This window comes from Balaenoptera physalus (genome assembly GCF_965194825.1).
Source record: "Balaenoptera physalus genome assembly, chromosome: 15".
In the NCBI taxonomy this organism is placed as follows: Eukaryota; Metazoa; Chordata; class Mammalia; order Artiodactyla; family Balaenopteridae; genus Balaenoptera; species Balaenoptera physalus.
The window spans coordinates 71,828,985-71,844,777 of record NC_138894.1 but is presented as its reverse complement, the minus strand read 5'-3'; the positions used below and the strand labels follow the sequence as shown (position 1 = coordinate 71,844,777).

The following is a 15,793-nucleotide window of genomic DNA, read 5'->3' as shown; positions in this document are numbered from 1 at the left end:
ATAGAATCAAATGATGTGGAAACATTGGGGCAAATTCCCATATTATTGTGCTAACTGGCTGGAGTTGAGGAGTGGCTCCTTCCTTTGTATGTTCAATTGCCAGCCTACTTTATTCATTTTCAATAATTGGCAAGAATCTCTGGGCATTTGAGTGGGTGACCCTTGCTCTAAGCACTGCAGGTTTTCCTGGTAAAGTAAGGAGAGTGTTATTCCAGCCATAATTCATAAGGTTCTGTGTAAGTCTTGGCTGACTTAATTTTATGCTGAGATTCACTGCACCTAGTCATTGCTGTAAAGTTGTATTAAGAATAGTAATAAGTTGTGTGGAATTACAAAATAAAATAGATATATAAGCTATGTATATATGTGTGGGTAAGGGAATGGTCTTTGGGGTTTGCAGGTTCCTGTAGGCACCCCAGGTTCATTGCAGCCATTTGCCACTTGAAGTATGCCTTTGCATGTTTGGGAATGTATTTTTATCCTACTTCATAGATGTTAAGAGGACAAATTTCTTGTATTGTGTAAGAACATACATCTGTGTTTTCCAGTAGGGAAGCCAGAAATACCAAAGCTTTTCACATTCTGTGAAGATTTCTGACCACCCACATTTTGACACTGCAAAAGTGATATTACAAGCCCTTATGCTTTATTTATGTTCACTGGGCACATCTTTTGTAGTTCTTTATTTGGTATTAAATTATATAAATTGAGTGGATAAGTGGAGGAGGGAAGAGAAAATAGAACATTTTGGAGAGAGTGAGGAAGGCTGAGGGTGTGACTAATTGAAAAGAGCAAATATATTGCCTGCAAGCATTGCCCTTGGGGAAGATAAGTCTGTCGGCAAGATGAAGAGGTGTAAGTGCTCAAGGAGAAAGAATTGACTTATCTAAAGAAACGTGGGATAGGAATTTGAGGAAAAAAGAGGCCAATTTAGACTAAGCAGAGTCACTGCTCTAGTGTTTCTTACCTTCTTCTGGAAGCTGCCCCACTCTGGCCCTCCAGACCCATCTTCCAGTGGATAAAATACCCAGAATTGATATTATTTATTATTGATAGATAGGCATTTATAACTATAAATTTTCCTCTAAGCAGTGCTTTCACTGCATCCCATAAGTTTTGGCATATTATATATTTGTTTCCATTTATCTCAAAGTGTTTTCAATTTCCCTGTGATTTCTTTTTTGACTTACTGTTTATTTAACAGTGTGTTGTTTAATTTCCACATATTTGTGAATTTCTCAAATTTCTTTGTTACTGATTTCTAATTTTGTCCCATTGTAGTTGGAGAATATACTTTGTGTGACTTCTACACTTTCAGATTTGTTGAGACATTTTATGACCTAACATCTAGTATATCTTCTGGAGAATGTTCTGTGTGCACTTGAGAAGAATGTGTATTCCACTGTTGTGGGACAGAGTGTCCTTTAAGTGTCTGTTTGGTCTAGTTGGTTTATAGCATTGTTCAAGTCTTCTATTTCTGTCTTCTGTATAGTTGTTCTATTCATTATTGAAAGTTGGATATTGAAGTCTCCAATATTATTGTTGAATTTGTATTTCTCCCTTCAAATCTGTCAGTTTTTGCTTCATGTAATTTGGGGCTCTGTTGTTAGGTGAGTATATACTCGTAACTATTCTATCTTCTTGATGGAGTGAGTATTTATCATTAAAATATGCCTTTCTTTGTTCTAGTAACAATTTTTGTCTTAAGGTGTATTTTGTCTTATATTAGTATAGCCACTCCAGCTTTCTTTTGGTTACTGTTTCCATGATGTGTCATCTTCATTTTTATTTTTTAAAAATTTTCAATCTGTTTGTATGCCTGAATCTAAAGTGTGTCCCTTGTAGACAGCATTTAGTTGAATCATAATTTTAAAATCCTTTCTGCCAATCTTGCCTTTGATTGGAGTATTTAATCCCTTTACATTTAATTTAATTACTGATAGTGTAGGATGTATGTTGGTCATTTTGTTGTTTTCTATATGTTGTATGTCTTTTTTATTTCCCCATTACTGCCTTCTTTTTGGCTAAATGGATGTTTTCTATTTCTAGTATACCATTTTAATTCCGTTGTCATTTCTTTTACTTTTTTTTCTTTTTGAGTTACTTTCTTAGTCCTTGTACTAGGCATTATTTTAGCAGATTTTAAGTGTCTTTTAAGTCCATCATATGGACATCCTCAGGGATGGTTTCTACTTTTTTTTCCCATGTAAGGGCCATACTTTCTTGTTTCCTTCTGTAGTCTCAGATTGGTTAGCTTCATGGTCAGCTAATGATTGGACAGAAAATTCCTTAAATGCCTAAATTAAGAAGTCTCCCAGTCTTTGCTGGTGGTCTCTGGGTGTGTGTGTGTTGGGGTGTGCTTTCATCACTCAGCCAGACAGTTGACACCTCTGCCTTAGCATTCACTAACTGCTTGTGCAAAGCCTCAGGGTCAGCCTGAGGTGAGAGCATAAGGCCTCCTCAGGTCTTTCCTGAACATGTGCACAGCCCTACAAATGCATGGACTTCTAGATTCCCACCAATATGGTGGAATTTTTCAAAGCCCTTATGTATATCTCATTCCCTTATTTTCCTTTAAGTGTTTTGTATAGCCTATTGTTTGCCCCAGCTGTTACTACCTCAGGCAGCTGCAGAATTAATCAATTGTCTCTAATTGTTTTTGACAAAGGGTCGTCACTGGACAAGTTCAGAGTTAGGTTAAATAAAGACAGCTTTGCAAGTGGGCTCTTCCAGGGAAGCACCAGACAATTTTCTGGGAGTGAAAGTTCAGAGGAGCTCCAAACCCATTTTGTTCCCTCTGGTGGCTGCTTGGCTGATAATTTTCCCATGATAATATGCTGTTGGTTTTCAAGGCTAGTGCAGAACTGGAGAAGAGGGAATAGGAATGGTACATGTTAAAATGACACAAAGCTTGCTGTTCTTACCAAGGGTTTTATCATTTTCTTGAATAAACACTCCCTGGGTTATTTCAAATCTTTGATTAATTTCCAGAGTTCTGAAAAAGTAACACTTTTTCCAGTTTTCTTTGTTGCTTTTGTGGTGCAGGGAAATTTTAGAGGTCCTTATACCACCATTTTTGCTGATGTGAAAATAGGAAAAGTATTGAACCTGAAATCAAGGTCCTGTTTTTCAACTTAGTATTTTTTGGTTTTGGGCTTACCAGTTGATCAAGGAATCTAAACTTGTATTTCTTTGTCTTAAAAATGGGCATATTAATATCTACCTCTCAGAATTATTACAGAGATTAAGTGAGATAATGCATTTAATAATGTGCTGAATAAAAACTAGTCTGTAAATACTGTCAGATGGAAGGACACGTAAGGCATTTAAAAGGAAAAATGAAAAAAAAAGATTTTATCATTCAGGTTTTGTTTATGAAAGCAGAGCCACTTTGAGTATTTTGGGGAATAGAGGTTCGCTAAAAGAATTAGATATTACACAAATGTGGGAAGGAAAATGAAGAAGTGAAAGAGGGAGTAAGAGGATCAGGGAAAGAATCATTTAACGATACACTTGAAGCGTTGGCACAAGTGCATCAGTCAGAACTTACAGGGGAATCTGGGAAGCCACGTACTTCCAGCCATTGAAATGGGAGGATGAAGAAGGAACTTGTGGAGAGGTCTGTGGAAAGCTGTTGGATCTCTGTAGCTACAAGCTCTGTGGGTCCAAAGTGAAGTGTCTTATGGTGGGCCTGGGGTTGCTGTTGGTTGGCAGGGCCAGCAAGTGGAAAGACAAGATGGCCCATAGAGCATGGTCAAGCTGGGATCTGCAGGACATCTCTGCCTCTTGTTTGATGTCATATTTAACCATGACAACCTTCCAAGAGTAAAGGATGTTTGTTGCTTTACTTCTGCCTTTCAAATCCTTAGCAAGTTTCCCTTCTGACCAACTCTAACATGAAATCAGAAGGGAAAGGGATTTTAGGAAACGTAGTTCCCAGCTTAAGCAAGTACATAGCATGATCTGGTACATATGACTATGCAGTGGTTTAGTCCTTTTACTTGGGAGTTTACTTATTTGGAAAGTGACAAACTACTAATAGGCCCAGAGTAGTGTATTTTTTAATACAATTAATTAATTAATTACTCTTTTTTTGGCCAGTTTTTTGGATCTTAGTTTCCCGACCAGGGATCAAACCCACTGGACTGCCAAGGAATTCCCAGACACAGAGTATTTTATAGATTGTGTTATATACGTAAAGAAGAATTTCTGATTTGGGGGAAACGTACAGTTTCTTCAAAAGAGGTTTAGACATTGAAGCATTCTTAGGGCATATAAGAACAAAAATAACTAGAAATAATAACAAAAATAACACATAAACATTTATTTTACATATCTTGCTTTATTTAATAGATGAGTTCCTTCTAAGGAACGTATAAAATGAATTTTTATAAACTGAAAATTTTCCTAATAACAAGTTACAGTGACAAGAGTATGTAATTTCCACTTGGTTTTTGGTTGACATTGGCATATAATTTTTTATTTTAGTTTCTTGACTTTTATTAGCATGATGTCATCAAGACTGGTAAGGTCTAATGGGATGGTGAGACAATCAAGGTCCTTGCAGACTGAATTATACCATAAGTCTATGTAATTCTGAGTAAAGACAGGGAAAGTCTACTTCTCTCTGTGCTAGTTAAAGCCCACTGCATTTGATGTTGCCTGGTTATTGGGTAGAGGAAAATGTATTTGCTGTATCAGTACCTGCTTAGCATATGTCAGGGGCTGTGATTATTTGCTACAGTAAAGAGATCATGTCTGGAACAGTAGCTATAATTAGAGCACCATTACATTAAGTTTATAATAATCTATGACGTTTTCCAGGACCCGTCTGTGTTCTCAATTTAAATGGGTAGGTTAAACGGCCCATGCACACACGTACAAACACACACACTTTGCAGTGTCTTTCAAGTTTTTGATAGCGGCACACATGTCTGTGGTTTACATAGATATGCGGTGTTGCTTTGGATTTTCTCTTTTAATGGGGAGAAGCAGCTTCAGAGGCTTTCGCTTGGCCCTTTATTCCGAAGTAGCACTCACTGTGGACTCTGCTTGTTGCTGGATGTATGTAATTCACCTCTGTATTCAACTAGGGAAGTAACCACTGGGTGGGTTCGGGACTTAGTCCATCCCGTGGTAGGCTTAGTATCTCCCATAAACCCACTAACTCAACATGGTGATATTCTGGGTCCCCGGGGATTAGCAGTAACTAAGAGCTAATCAACCTTGAAAAGAGGAGGTATTTCTTTTTCCCCAGGATATAGTTACCTGGTAAATGGTTATAATTACTTATTTAGGGAAGAAGAATTGTGATATATACTTGTTATGTTATCACAGGGTCCTTTCTCACCAGTATTGGGTTGCTTGCTTATTTATTTGTTTGCTTATAAGAGGCTCTGAGTCTGTGAAGTGACTCAGGGATAGGAATTGGGTGAGAGACAGCGTTTCAGCCTGGTGATTCAGGTCAGACATCTGGTCTCCAAATCTAGATTTTTTTTTTTAAGTCTTACGTAGATCGAGTTGTACTTAGTTGGCTGTTTATCTAATTTGGTTAAAAATCTTTATGATCAGTTGGCCATCACCTATGATCCATGCTAGTCACACCATTCTACTTATCACTCTGGCTGTGCCTGTTACAAAGAACTATGTTCATCTTGCTTCCAGGGGTTAAGTGCTATCAGCAAGTCTCTACTACCTTGGCTTCTGATCCTCCCCATTGAAATCAGGAAGCTCATTTAACAGAAGGACCTCTCGGCTTTACCCCCAGCTTACATAAGATATCTACTATAGCACTCTTCAAAATGCTGGTACTCCCAGGTACAATGTATTTCTCAAAGTCAAGGTGAAAGGAGTATCCCCTTGGCCTTAATGGGGGACACAGGTAGGGTGGGTGACAGGTTGCAAATGATAAATTAACAACAGCCTTTTCTTCTAAGTTGTTGGATTCTTTCTTCCATATTACACCAAGGAATTTTTGGCATCTCAGCCTTAGTTTTGGCCATGTTTGAGTCTAGGTTTTAGTCAAGTAGTTGAGCAAATAGTTTGGAACCATCCCCAGCTACTTGAGTTAGAACTGTGAATCAAAATTTTCTGATGAGTATCTACATTAAGCTGATTTAAAATTATGATCCTCTTTGTCTATGGTCTAGCTCCCTTAGAATCTTTTTCCACATGGTCCCAAGGTTTTCTCTCTAGAAAGTAAGAAAATCTTGCAGTTCTTTTTGTGTATAAACCCATTTACATGTCTGGAGGCAATGAGGGGTGGGAGAGGTTAGGTAATAGGAGAGAATTGGCATTCTCTTGCAAGGTAACTCCTTGAGGTGTAGTTGTTACACTGTCCTTAAGCAAGGTAGCACTAGTCTTATCAGATAGGGGAGGGTTGCCTCTGCTGGCTTAGGAAACTGCATAGAATCTGGGGGTTTTCTGTTATCTGAATCATCCCAAATGTCCCCACTTAAATTCTTGGGTCTTGCTCTTTTATAATCAGTGCCCTCTTCTCCTGGCCATGATGAAGTAACTGGCACTAGAGTAACCCTCTCGCTTTAAACAACTGTTGCAGTTATTACTGGTATATAACAAACCACATCAAAACATAGTGGCTTAAAACAATAGCAGTCGTTTATTTATCTCTCGTTTCTGTGGAACAGAAATTTAGGAACGCCACTTGTGACATGAGAAAGGTGAGGTGATACAATATTAACTCTAAATGAACTTAGATAAATTGAAGATGCACATGAGTAGCCCTAGAGCAATCATGAAAATTTAATAAAATGATGTGTAGCTAAGAGGCAATAGAGGAAATAGAATGAATGAGTCAAGCATATTTGATTAACCCAGTCAAATGCCCTAACTTTCACATAGAACTAGTGAAACTGAATTTATCCTATATTGTAATTCAGCAATCCTGCAAGAGCAATGCCTGCATCTGATTTTTGGCTGTACCAGCTTGGCAGCTACAAGGAAAACAAATTCTTTTAGGAAATTATAGAAATTCCCTGGTTCTCTGGCCTTGAGGATTTAAAACACTGAGTGTCATTTTCTTTTTTTGAGCTGTCCAGTGAATTTAGGAGCAGCTGACCTACCTCACAGTCTTGCGCTCTCTCACAATGCCCTGTCACTCAAACTGCAGAAGCCTTGCATTAGATCGGGGCTTCATTCTAAGTTACCGCAGGTGATAATTTAAGTAATCCTTTCATCACTGGAGGTCATGGACTACTGATCTTAAACCCTGTCCTGATCACTGGATCCTCATTGTCTTCAACTCCAACCAGATCAGATAACCAATCACAAAGTTTCACTTTTTTTTTTTTTAACATCTTTATTGGAGTATAATTGCTTTACAATGGTGTGTTAGTTTCTGCTTTATAACAAGGTGAATCAGTTATACATATGCATATGTCCCCATATCTCTTCCCTCTTGCATCTCCCTCCCTCCCACCCTCCCTATCCCACCCCTCTAGGTGGTCACAAAGCACTGAGCTGATCTCCCTGTGCTATGCGGCTGCTTCCCACTAGCAATCTATTTTACGTTTGGTAGTGTATATATGTCCATGCCACTCTCTCACTTTGTCCCAGCTTACCCTTCCCCCTCCCTCCCCATGTCCTCAAGTCCATTGTCTAGTAGGTCTGCATCTTTACTCCTGTCCTGCCCCTAGGTTCTTCATGACCATTTTTTTTTTTTTTTTTTTAGATTCCATATATATGTGTTAGCATACGGTATTTGTTTTTCTCTTTCTGACTTACTTCACTCTGTATGACAGACTCTGGGTCCATCCACCTCACTACAAATAACTCAATTTCGTTTCTTTTTATGGCTGAGTAATATTCCATTGTATATATGTGCCACATCTTCTTTATCCATTCATCTCCTGATGGACACTTAGGTTGCTTCCACGTCCTGGCTATTGTAAATAGAGCTGCAGTGAACATTTCGGTACATGACTCTTTTTGAATTATGGTTTTCTCAGGGTATATGCCCAGTAGTGGGATTGCTGGGTCGTATGGTATCAATATCAAAAACACAAACAACCCAATCCAAAAATGGGCAGAAGACCTAAATAGACATTTCTCCAAAGAAGATATACAGATTGCCAACAAACACATGAAAGGATGCTCAACATCATTAATCATTAGAGAAATGCAAATCAAAACTACAATGAGATACCATCTCACACCGCTCAGAATGGCCATCATCAAAAAATCTAGAAACAATAAATGCTGGGGAGGGTGTGGAGAAAAGGGAACCCTCTTGCACTGTTGTTGGGAATGTAAATTGATACAGCCACCATGGAGAACAGTATGGAGGTTCCTTAAAAAACTAAAGTTTCACTTTTTGCAGGAGTGTATTGACAGCAGTCACTTCTGTACCCAGTTACTGTAATGGTCATTGTTTAATTGCAGACCACGGAATCCACTCTAACAGTTTAAAGCAGAAGTGGGAGAGTGTGGGTATCAAGTTTCAATGCCATGCTGTCAAGAGAAATGCCTCAACTACACTGTAAGGTCATTTCAGCAAAAATCCTGCTGTGGCTACAATCTGTTATACACAATTTGGTTGAATACATACACGTATATACGTAAAAATAAATATATTGAATACAAAGTATATTGAAATGTACCTACTGAAAAATCAATATATCGAATACAGAATTATAGTTAGATAAATTAATAACTGCTGTATTATCTGTGAATAAAGGAATTACATGGATTATATTTGAAAACTTCATGTTTATTTTGGCCGTTTAGGACTTGGAATTGTTTTCTCTTAGAATCTGTTTTATAAATTCTGGTTTCATTTTCAGACTAGCCTAAAAGACCTACATAACCCATATTGTATCAGAAATGCAAAAGAGGCGGCATCCAAAGACACTTTTAGAAGCACAGCCGTGTTTTAAAAGATTTCACAAAAATTAGACTGCTTAAGACTTAAATTATAGATATGTTGAACCTAAAGAAAATAAGATATACAGACTTTAAGATTGCCAGTCACGCAAGTTAGGGGGTCTAAACTACCATTTTAGCTACCAAAGGACAGCTTCCTGGATATCTACATCCACTTTGGCCAAGGCTGTCTTGGCATATTTGGTGGCCCCACTGCTGTTTATGTGGAAGTATTTGTGTGTGAGGATGGAAAGTAGAGCTACTACCATGCTTCTTGCCCTCTGTTGAAATTAATCAGAAATGGGGTTGGGGGTGGGTAACGGACATGGGTGGGGGAAGTGGGGTAGTATATGTCACAAGTACAGAGTTAGCTTGGGTGACAAGGTGAATCCGATTTGTGGACACATGAGACTAATACCCAAGCCGTGTACTGAGGATGGTCTTTGATTTCTATAGTGAATGGACTGTCTGGAAGCAGATAGATCTCATGTTGGCAAGGGGTTTTTTGTTTTGTTTTTTTGTCTTTTGGCCATGCTGCACGGCATGCAGGATCCTAGTTCCCCAACTGGGGATCGAACCGTGCCCTCTGCAGTGGAAGCACGGAGTCCTAACTACTGGACCACCAGGGAATTCCGGCAGGTTTTATCTGTGAGGTGTGATGTAGTTCGGTTAAGAGGTAGGTGTTTAGCAGTGCCTATTAAATTGTACCCTCTCCCTTCTTTTATAAATTTTTCAGCGATCCCAGGCTCCTGAAGCATACCATTTTAAAAAAGGGAAAACGTACTTTTCATTGCTATTGGGTGGAGGTGAATTGAAGGCTCTGCTCTAACAAATGGTCACAGTGGTGACAACTGGAACAGGGAGCAGGGAAAAGGGGAGCTAAATGAATCCCCCCCAATATCAGGAAGTCAGCCTCTCCTCGGTGCCTTTCCTTGAGGATTCCAGAGGCCAGCGAAGTGTGTTCACCTCTTACTTCTTGTTCCTCTGTTACTTGTACTATATTTATCTTCTACTGTCCCTCTCTTTTTCAGCCTGTGTCCTAGATGCATGAAATAAGCAGGTCATCTCAAACTTTGAAAATAAAATTTTGGATCACATGACATAAACGATTGTATATGTGCTAAAAAATAGGCATTTGTCACTATTCAGCAATTTAGTTATTTCTGTTGTTATTTCTAGGCAGAAGAAATCCTCAGGCAAGAGCTGGAGAAAAAAGCAACACCAAGTCTATACTGCTTGCTTGGAGATGTCCTTCGAGAGCACTCTTACTACGACCAGGCCTGGGAGTTGTCTCAGCACCGCAGTGCTCGCGCCCAGCGCTCCAGAGGCCTCCTCCATCTGCGAAGCAAAGAGTTTAAAGAATGCGTGGAGTGCTTCGAACGCTCGGTGAAGATTAATCCCATGCAGGTTGGACACTTCATAAAGCCTCATCTGCTCTTGCCTTTCTTTGATTTTGACTTACTGAATGAATACCCATTTTCTTTCATAAAGACTGGGGCGCTCATCTGTGAGCTAAGAACCTAGCCTTTAGAATACCTCTTGCTTGTCACTAAGAGAGGACAGGTTGCTTTTCTCTCACTCGCTTTCTTTTGTGCTTCTGTTATTCACTTTTCTGTTTCATTTTGTGATTTCTCTCTGTTAACTGTCCTTAACACAAATACAGCTATTAAAGTTAGGCTCCATTTTGAGTAGGTACACTAGGAAGGAAGTGAATGAGAGTCAAAATTACAGGCAGTGAAGGACTCTGCAAGTAATTGTTGATGTCAATAATGAAAGAAAAACCTTTATATAAAAAGGGTAACAGATAGAATGGGTAGTTGATCATTTCAGGGAAAAAAATGTCTGTATTTACATGCACAGAAGCATTTTTAAATGTTTAAAAAATTTTTTAAGATTTGAAAAAATAATGCAAAAGGAACCTGGATCTTTAAAATTAAGTAAGTGCAAGATAAATCCACAGGAGAGGACCTAATTTTGAGGGGAAAGAGATCAACCTCTTTTGTACTTAATGATACTCAGTTAGTTAAATGGTTTTATTCCTAGAAATGGTTATTTTTTTAACCAAACTGTCTTTATGACTGCTTTCCCAATCACCAAAGTCACACATACCTGTCAACCATGCTCCTGATAAACATGCACACTGACTTGGTATAATTTTAGTTATAATACTGATTTAATATCAGCCCCTAATATTTACTGAGTACTTACTATGAGCCAGGTACCTCTTTGGGCACTTTGCCAGTATTTGAACCCAGACAGTCTCACTCCAGAGCCAGCAGTCTGTTCTTTTTTTAATTGTGATAAAAAGCCTATAACATAAAATTTACCATGTTAATCATTTCTAAGTGTACAGTTCAGTAGTGTGAAGTACATTCACTTTGTTGTGTAGCCATTGCCACCAGCCATCCCTACAACTCTTTTCATCCTGTGGAACTGAAACTCTGCACCTAGTAAACAGTAGCTCCCGGTTCTCCCCCCACGACTAAAAACCACTCTACTTTCTGTCTCTATGACTTTGGCTACTCTAAGTACCTCATATGAGTGGGATCATACAGGAATTGTCCTTTTGTGACTGGCGTATTTCACTTAGCATAACACCGTCAAGGTTCATCCATGTTGTATCATGTGTCAGAATTTTCTTTTAAGACTGAATGATATTTCACTGTATGTACATACCAGTTATTTTATCCATTCATCTGTCGATGGACACTGGGTTGCTCCTACCTCTTGTCTGTTGTAAGTAGTGCTGCAATGAATGAGGGTGTGCAGAAATGGTCACTTTTGAACTGGGTAGACTTGGGACATATCTTTTACACTGAAAAAAAATCAGAACACATTTTTTTTTTTTATGACAGGTTGAGCTAATTGCTTACTTTCCTCGCTCTGGGTAGTGAATACAGTGAGAATCTTTCTCATCTGTGGGCTGGTGAGAAGCCTGGAGAAGAGAGTAGGACAGGTGGGAGTACAGAATATCAGCAGAAACTGACAGTTGCATTTCACAGCAAGAATGCTTAACATAGAGTTGGTTTTTGTTGACAACTTGCTCTATCTCAGAGTTCTCAACTGGGGACGATTTTGTCTCCGGGTCCTTTGGCAGTGGTGGGGAGGTGAAGGGGTGCACTACTGACATCTAGTGGGTAGAGACCAAGGATGCTACCAAACATCCCATAATGCTCAGCACAGCCCTCCACAATAAAGAATTATCCCGGCTAAAATGTCAGTAGTGCCAAGGTTGAGAAACCCTGCACTAACTTGATTATCACTGGACACTTTTTTTTTGGTAGAAAATAGAACTCAGAATTGTGTTACTAAAATTTTACTTTTATGGAAAACTGTATCATATCCTTGCTTATCTGTTTAAAGTTTACCCAACCACAGCTGCCATAAGGAGTGGGGAAAATAAATTACCTCCCTTAGTCTCCATTGTCTAAGTTAAATCACGCACATGAATTGTTGTCTCAAGCACACAGTCTCTTCTTAACGTCCAGCCTTAACATTGTCCTCCTGCCTCACTGGCTACTCCTTCTCAGTCTTCTTTGCTGGTTCCTAGGGCTTAGTCGTTGGGCTGTATATCTCTGTCTACACTCACTCCCTTGATTTAATCTAGTCCCATAGCTTAAATACCATCTGTATGCTTACAACTCCCAAAAGTTTATTTTCAGTCCTGTCTTCTCCCCTTAACTGTAGACTTCTGTATCTCACTGCTTTCTCAGTCTCCCCATTCGTTACTCTGACTTAACATTTCTAATATCCGAAATACTGTTCCCCCCCTCCTAAAAGCTTTTGCCCCCAAGATCATCCCCATCCCTATAAGTGGCAGCCTGTTTGATCTTGGAGTTATTCTTGATTTCTATTTCCCTCATATCCCACATCTAATCTATCAGCAAATCCTAGGAGATCTGCCTTTGAAATATATCCAGAATTGGACAACTGCTTGCTACCTGCCACCATTCTGGTCAAATACCCATCACCTCTCACCTAGTTAATATATTACCTCCTTACTGGTCTTCCTGCCTCTGTCTTGTTACAATCTGCCTATACTCAATGGACATCCCAATTGATCCTTTCAGATGCAAGTCATATGTGTCATTCCTCTGCTCCATCACCTGTGATAATAGCCAGGTCTCTGACTGGCTCTCAAGGCTTTTCCAAGCCTAGCCCCTGTTGCCTCTTTACCTTCCTCCTCCCATTCTCCACCTCACTCACCCCACATTAGCCTCTTTGTTCCTCCCTGAACATTCCGGGCACATTTCTGCCTCTGGGTTTCATCACTTGTTGTTCCTCTGCCTGGAATGTTCTTCTTCTGGATAGATATCCGCATACCTTGCTCCATTACCTCATTCACTTCTGGGATCAAATGTCACTTTCTCAGAGAGGCCTTCCATAATCATTCTATTTAAAATCACACCCCCACTTTCCACCCTTACCTTACATTCCTTATTTTCCTTCCCTACTTTATTTTTCTCCAGAGTACTTAGCACCTTCTAATATTATATATAGCTTACTTAAAAAAAAAAATCTTTTTCTCCCTCCACTACAATGTAAGTTCTATGAAGGTAGAAATTTTTATCTGTATGGTTCATTTACATTTTCCTAGTGCTTGTAACAGTGCCTAGCACATATTGGGTCTTTAATAAATAACTGTTGAATGAGTGAACAAATAATATCTTCAACCAGTTATTCAGTCAAATACATATTAATTGTCTGCTGTACACATGGCACTGAACCAGAGGAGGAAGCAGTAGCACCAGATCGCCAGATGGCCGGGTTTGTACCCTCTGCTACAGTCTAGTGAAATGGACATAGACAAAGCTAGCCAACAGCATGAGGCCTCAAAGAAAAACCCAGAGAGTAATTTATAAGACACTAGTTTTATAGAGGCCAAAGAGACTATTTCTGCCTTTCGTAGACAATGAAGAGAGGATGGTGAATTGGGCTTTGAAGGACACATAATACTTGAATAGGCCAATGGAAAGGCAGTGGTGAGGGCATTCCAGGCAGGTGAACAGTATGAGCCCAGCCCTGGAAACACAAAGAAAAGAGGGAGTGCGTGTGTGTGTGTGTAGAGTGTTAGTGAATAGGCTAGTTTTTTAGAGTGAAAGGGAATAGGGCAGTCCCAGTGGGAAAGCTACACTGGAGCCAGATTATGGAAGGTCTTGAAGGTGAGGCCTTTGGTTTTTTTATTTGGCAGGTAGGGAGCTATTAAAGGGTTGATTTGTGTTTGGCTTTGTTGAATTGAAGGAACGTGGTGTGCATGGAGGTGATTTAAGAATATTGTTTTGGCAACTCTGTGACCATGGGAGACACTAGATGTAGGCAGGCTTAGGAACTGTAGCAGTGGTCTAGCAGGACAGTTGTCTGTGGGGGAGGGGCAATAGGAAAGAAGGGGTGGAGTAAGGGAATTCACAAGGGAGGACTTGACAGGGCCCAATGGTCTCATTATATGATTTCAAATTAATTACTTAGCAAGACAAAGAAATGACAGTTGCTCCAAGCAGCGTCACAGAGCAAACAGATATTATGTGAGGATATTTTGCAGTTTGTCATATGGATCGAATTCAGGCAGGCTGTAAGCCATGCCAAAATATGCAGGCGTATGATGCTACAGTTGTACAGAACTACTACAAGATGCAAACTTGAACGCTGTAGACTTACTATAACTCTTGATGCAAGTTTGAATTGCCTCTGAAGAAGGAGAGCTCCTACATGCTATTGTCTCCTCTAAGTCCTGGAATGAAAGGAAAATAGAAAAATAGAATTTAAAAAATTCTAGCCCTGCTTTTCTGACATGTCCAAACAATTAGGTTTAAAAACAAAACTCAGGCAAATGAGAGAGATATTTGAATGGCTTTTGTGCACTGTAATGGCTTCCTGAAATCAAATTGTTATAAAAATAGGAATGTTTGGTTTTATATCAGGGATGGTCTACAAAACCAAATGCATTTGTCTATGGTGCATTTGTTAGAGAACCAGAAGACGTGTGTACCGTTTGCATTTGTGTTGAGATTGCTAGCTACCATTCATCCACCCGTACCTGTTTCATTTTCCCAAGTAACTTTTGAAACTACTAAAATTCAAAATCAACCGTAGACTTCTGGGGATTGTGGGCTGTTAGAAGCTGAAATGGGTGGTAATAGGAACATACATATCGATAATTACCTTAAATGTAAAAGGATTATTAAATGCTCCAACCAAAAGACATAGACTGGCTGAATGGATACAGCAACAAAACCCGTATATATGCTGTCTACAAGAGACCCACTTCAGACCTAGGGACACATACAGACTGAAAGTGAGGGGACGGAAAAAGATATTCCATGCAAATGGAAATCAAAAGAAAGCTGGAGTAGCAATTCTCATATCAGACAAAATAGACTTTAAAACAAAGACTATTACAAGAGACAAAGAAGGACACTACGTCATGATCAAGGGATCAATCCAAGAAGAAGATGTAACAATTTTAAATATTGATGCACACAACAGAGGAACACCTCAAACATAAGGCAAATGCTAACAGCCATAAAAGGGGAAATCGACAGTAACACAATCATAGTAGGGGACTTGAACACCCCATTTTCATCAATGGACAGATCATCCAAAATGAAAATAAATAAGGAAACACAAGCTTTAAGTGATACATTAAACAAGATGGACTTCATTGATATTTATAGGACATTCCATCCAAAAACAACAGAATACACTTTCTTCTCAAGTGCTCATATAACATTCTCCAGGATAGATCGTATCTTGGGTCACAAATCAAGCCTTGGTAAATTTAAGAAAATTGAAATCGTATCAAGAATCTTTTCCGACGACAGCGCTATGAGACTAGATATCAATTACAGGAAAAAAAATCTGTAAAACGCACAAACACGTGGAGGCTAAACAATACACTACTAAATAACCAAGAGAT

At 39.2% G+C, this 15,793-nt stretch overlaps 1 protein-coding gene across 5 annotated transcripts in view; it reads left to right on the top strand.

Annotated features, from left to right (window-relative positions):
- The window catches only part of TTC27 (tetratricopeptide repeat domain 27), a 190,670-nt gene that overhangs the window by 125,229 nt on the left and 49,648 nt on the right, over window positions 1-15,793 (top strand). For all 5 annotated transcript variants that reach the window (XR_014254108.1, XM_082426978.1, XM_082426979.1 and 2 more), the window contains one exon: window positions 10,060-10,287. Coding sequence is in view for 4 of the 5 variants with exons in the window: in XM_082426978.1 (XP_082283104.1) it covers window positions 10,060-10,287 (228 nt within the window). In the remaining variant the exon portion in view is untranslated. The remainder of the gene's footprint in view (window positions 1-10,059; window positions 10,288-15,793) is intronic.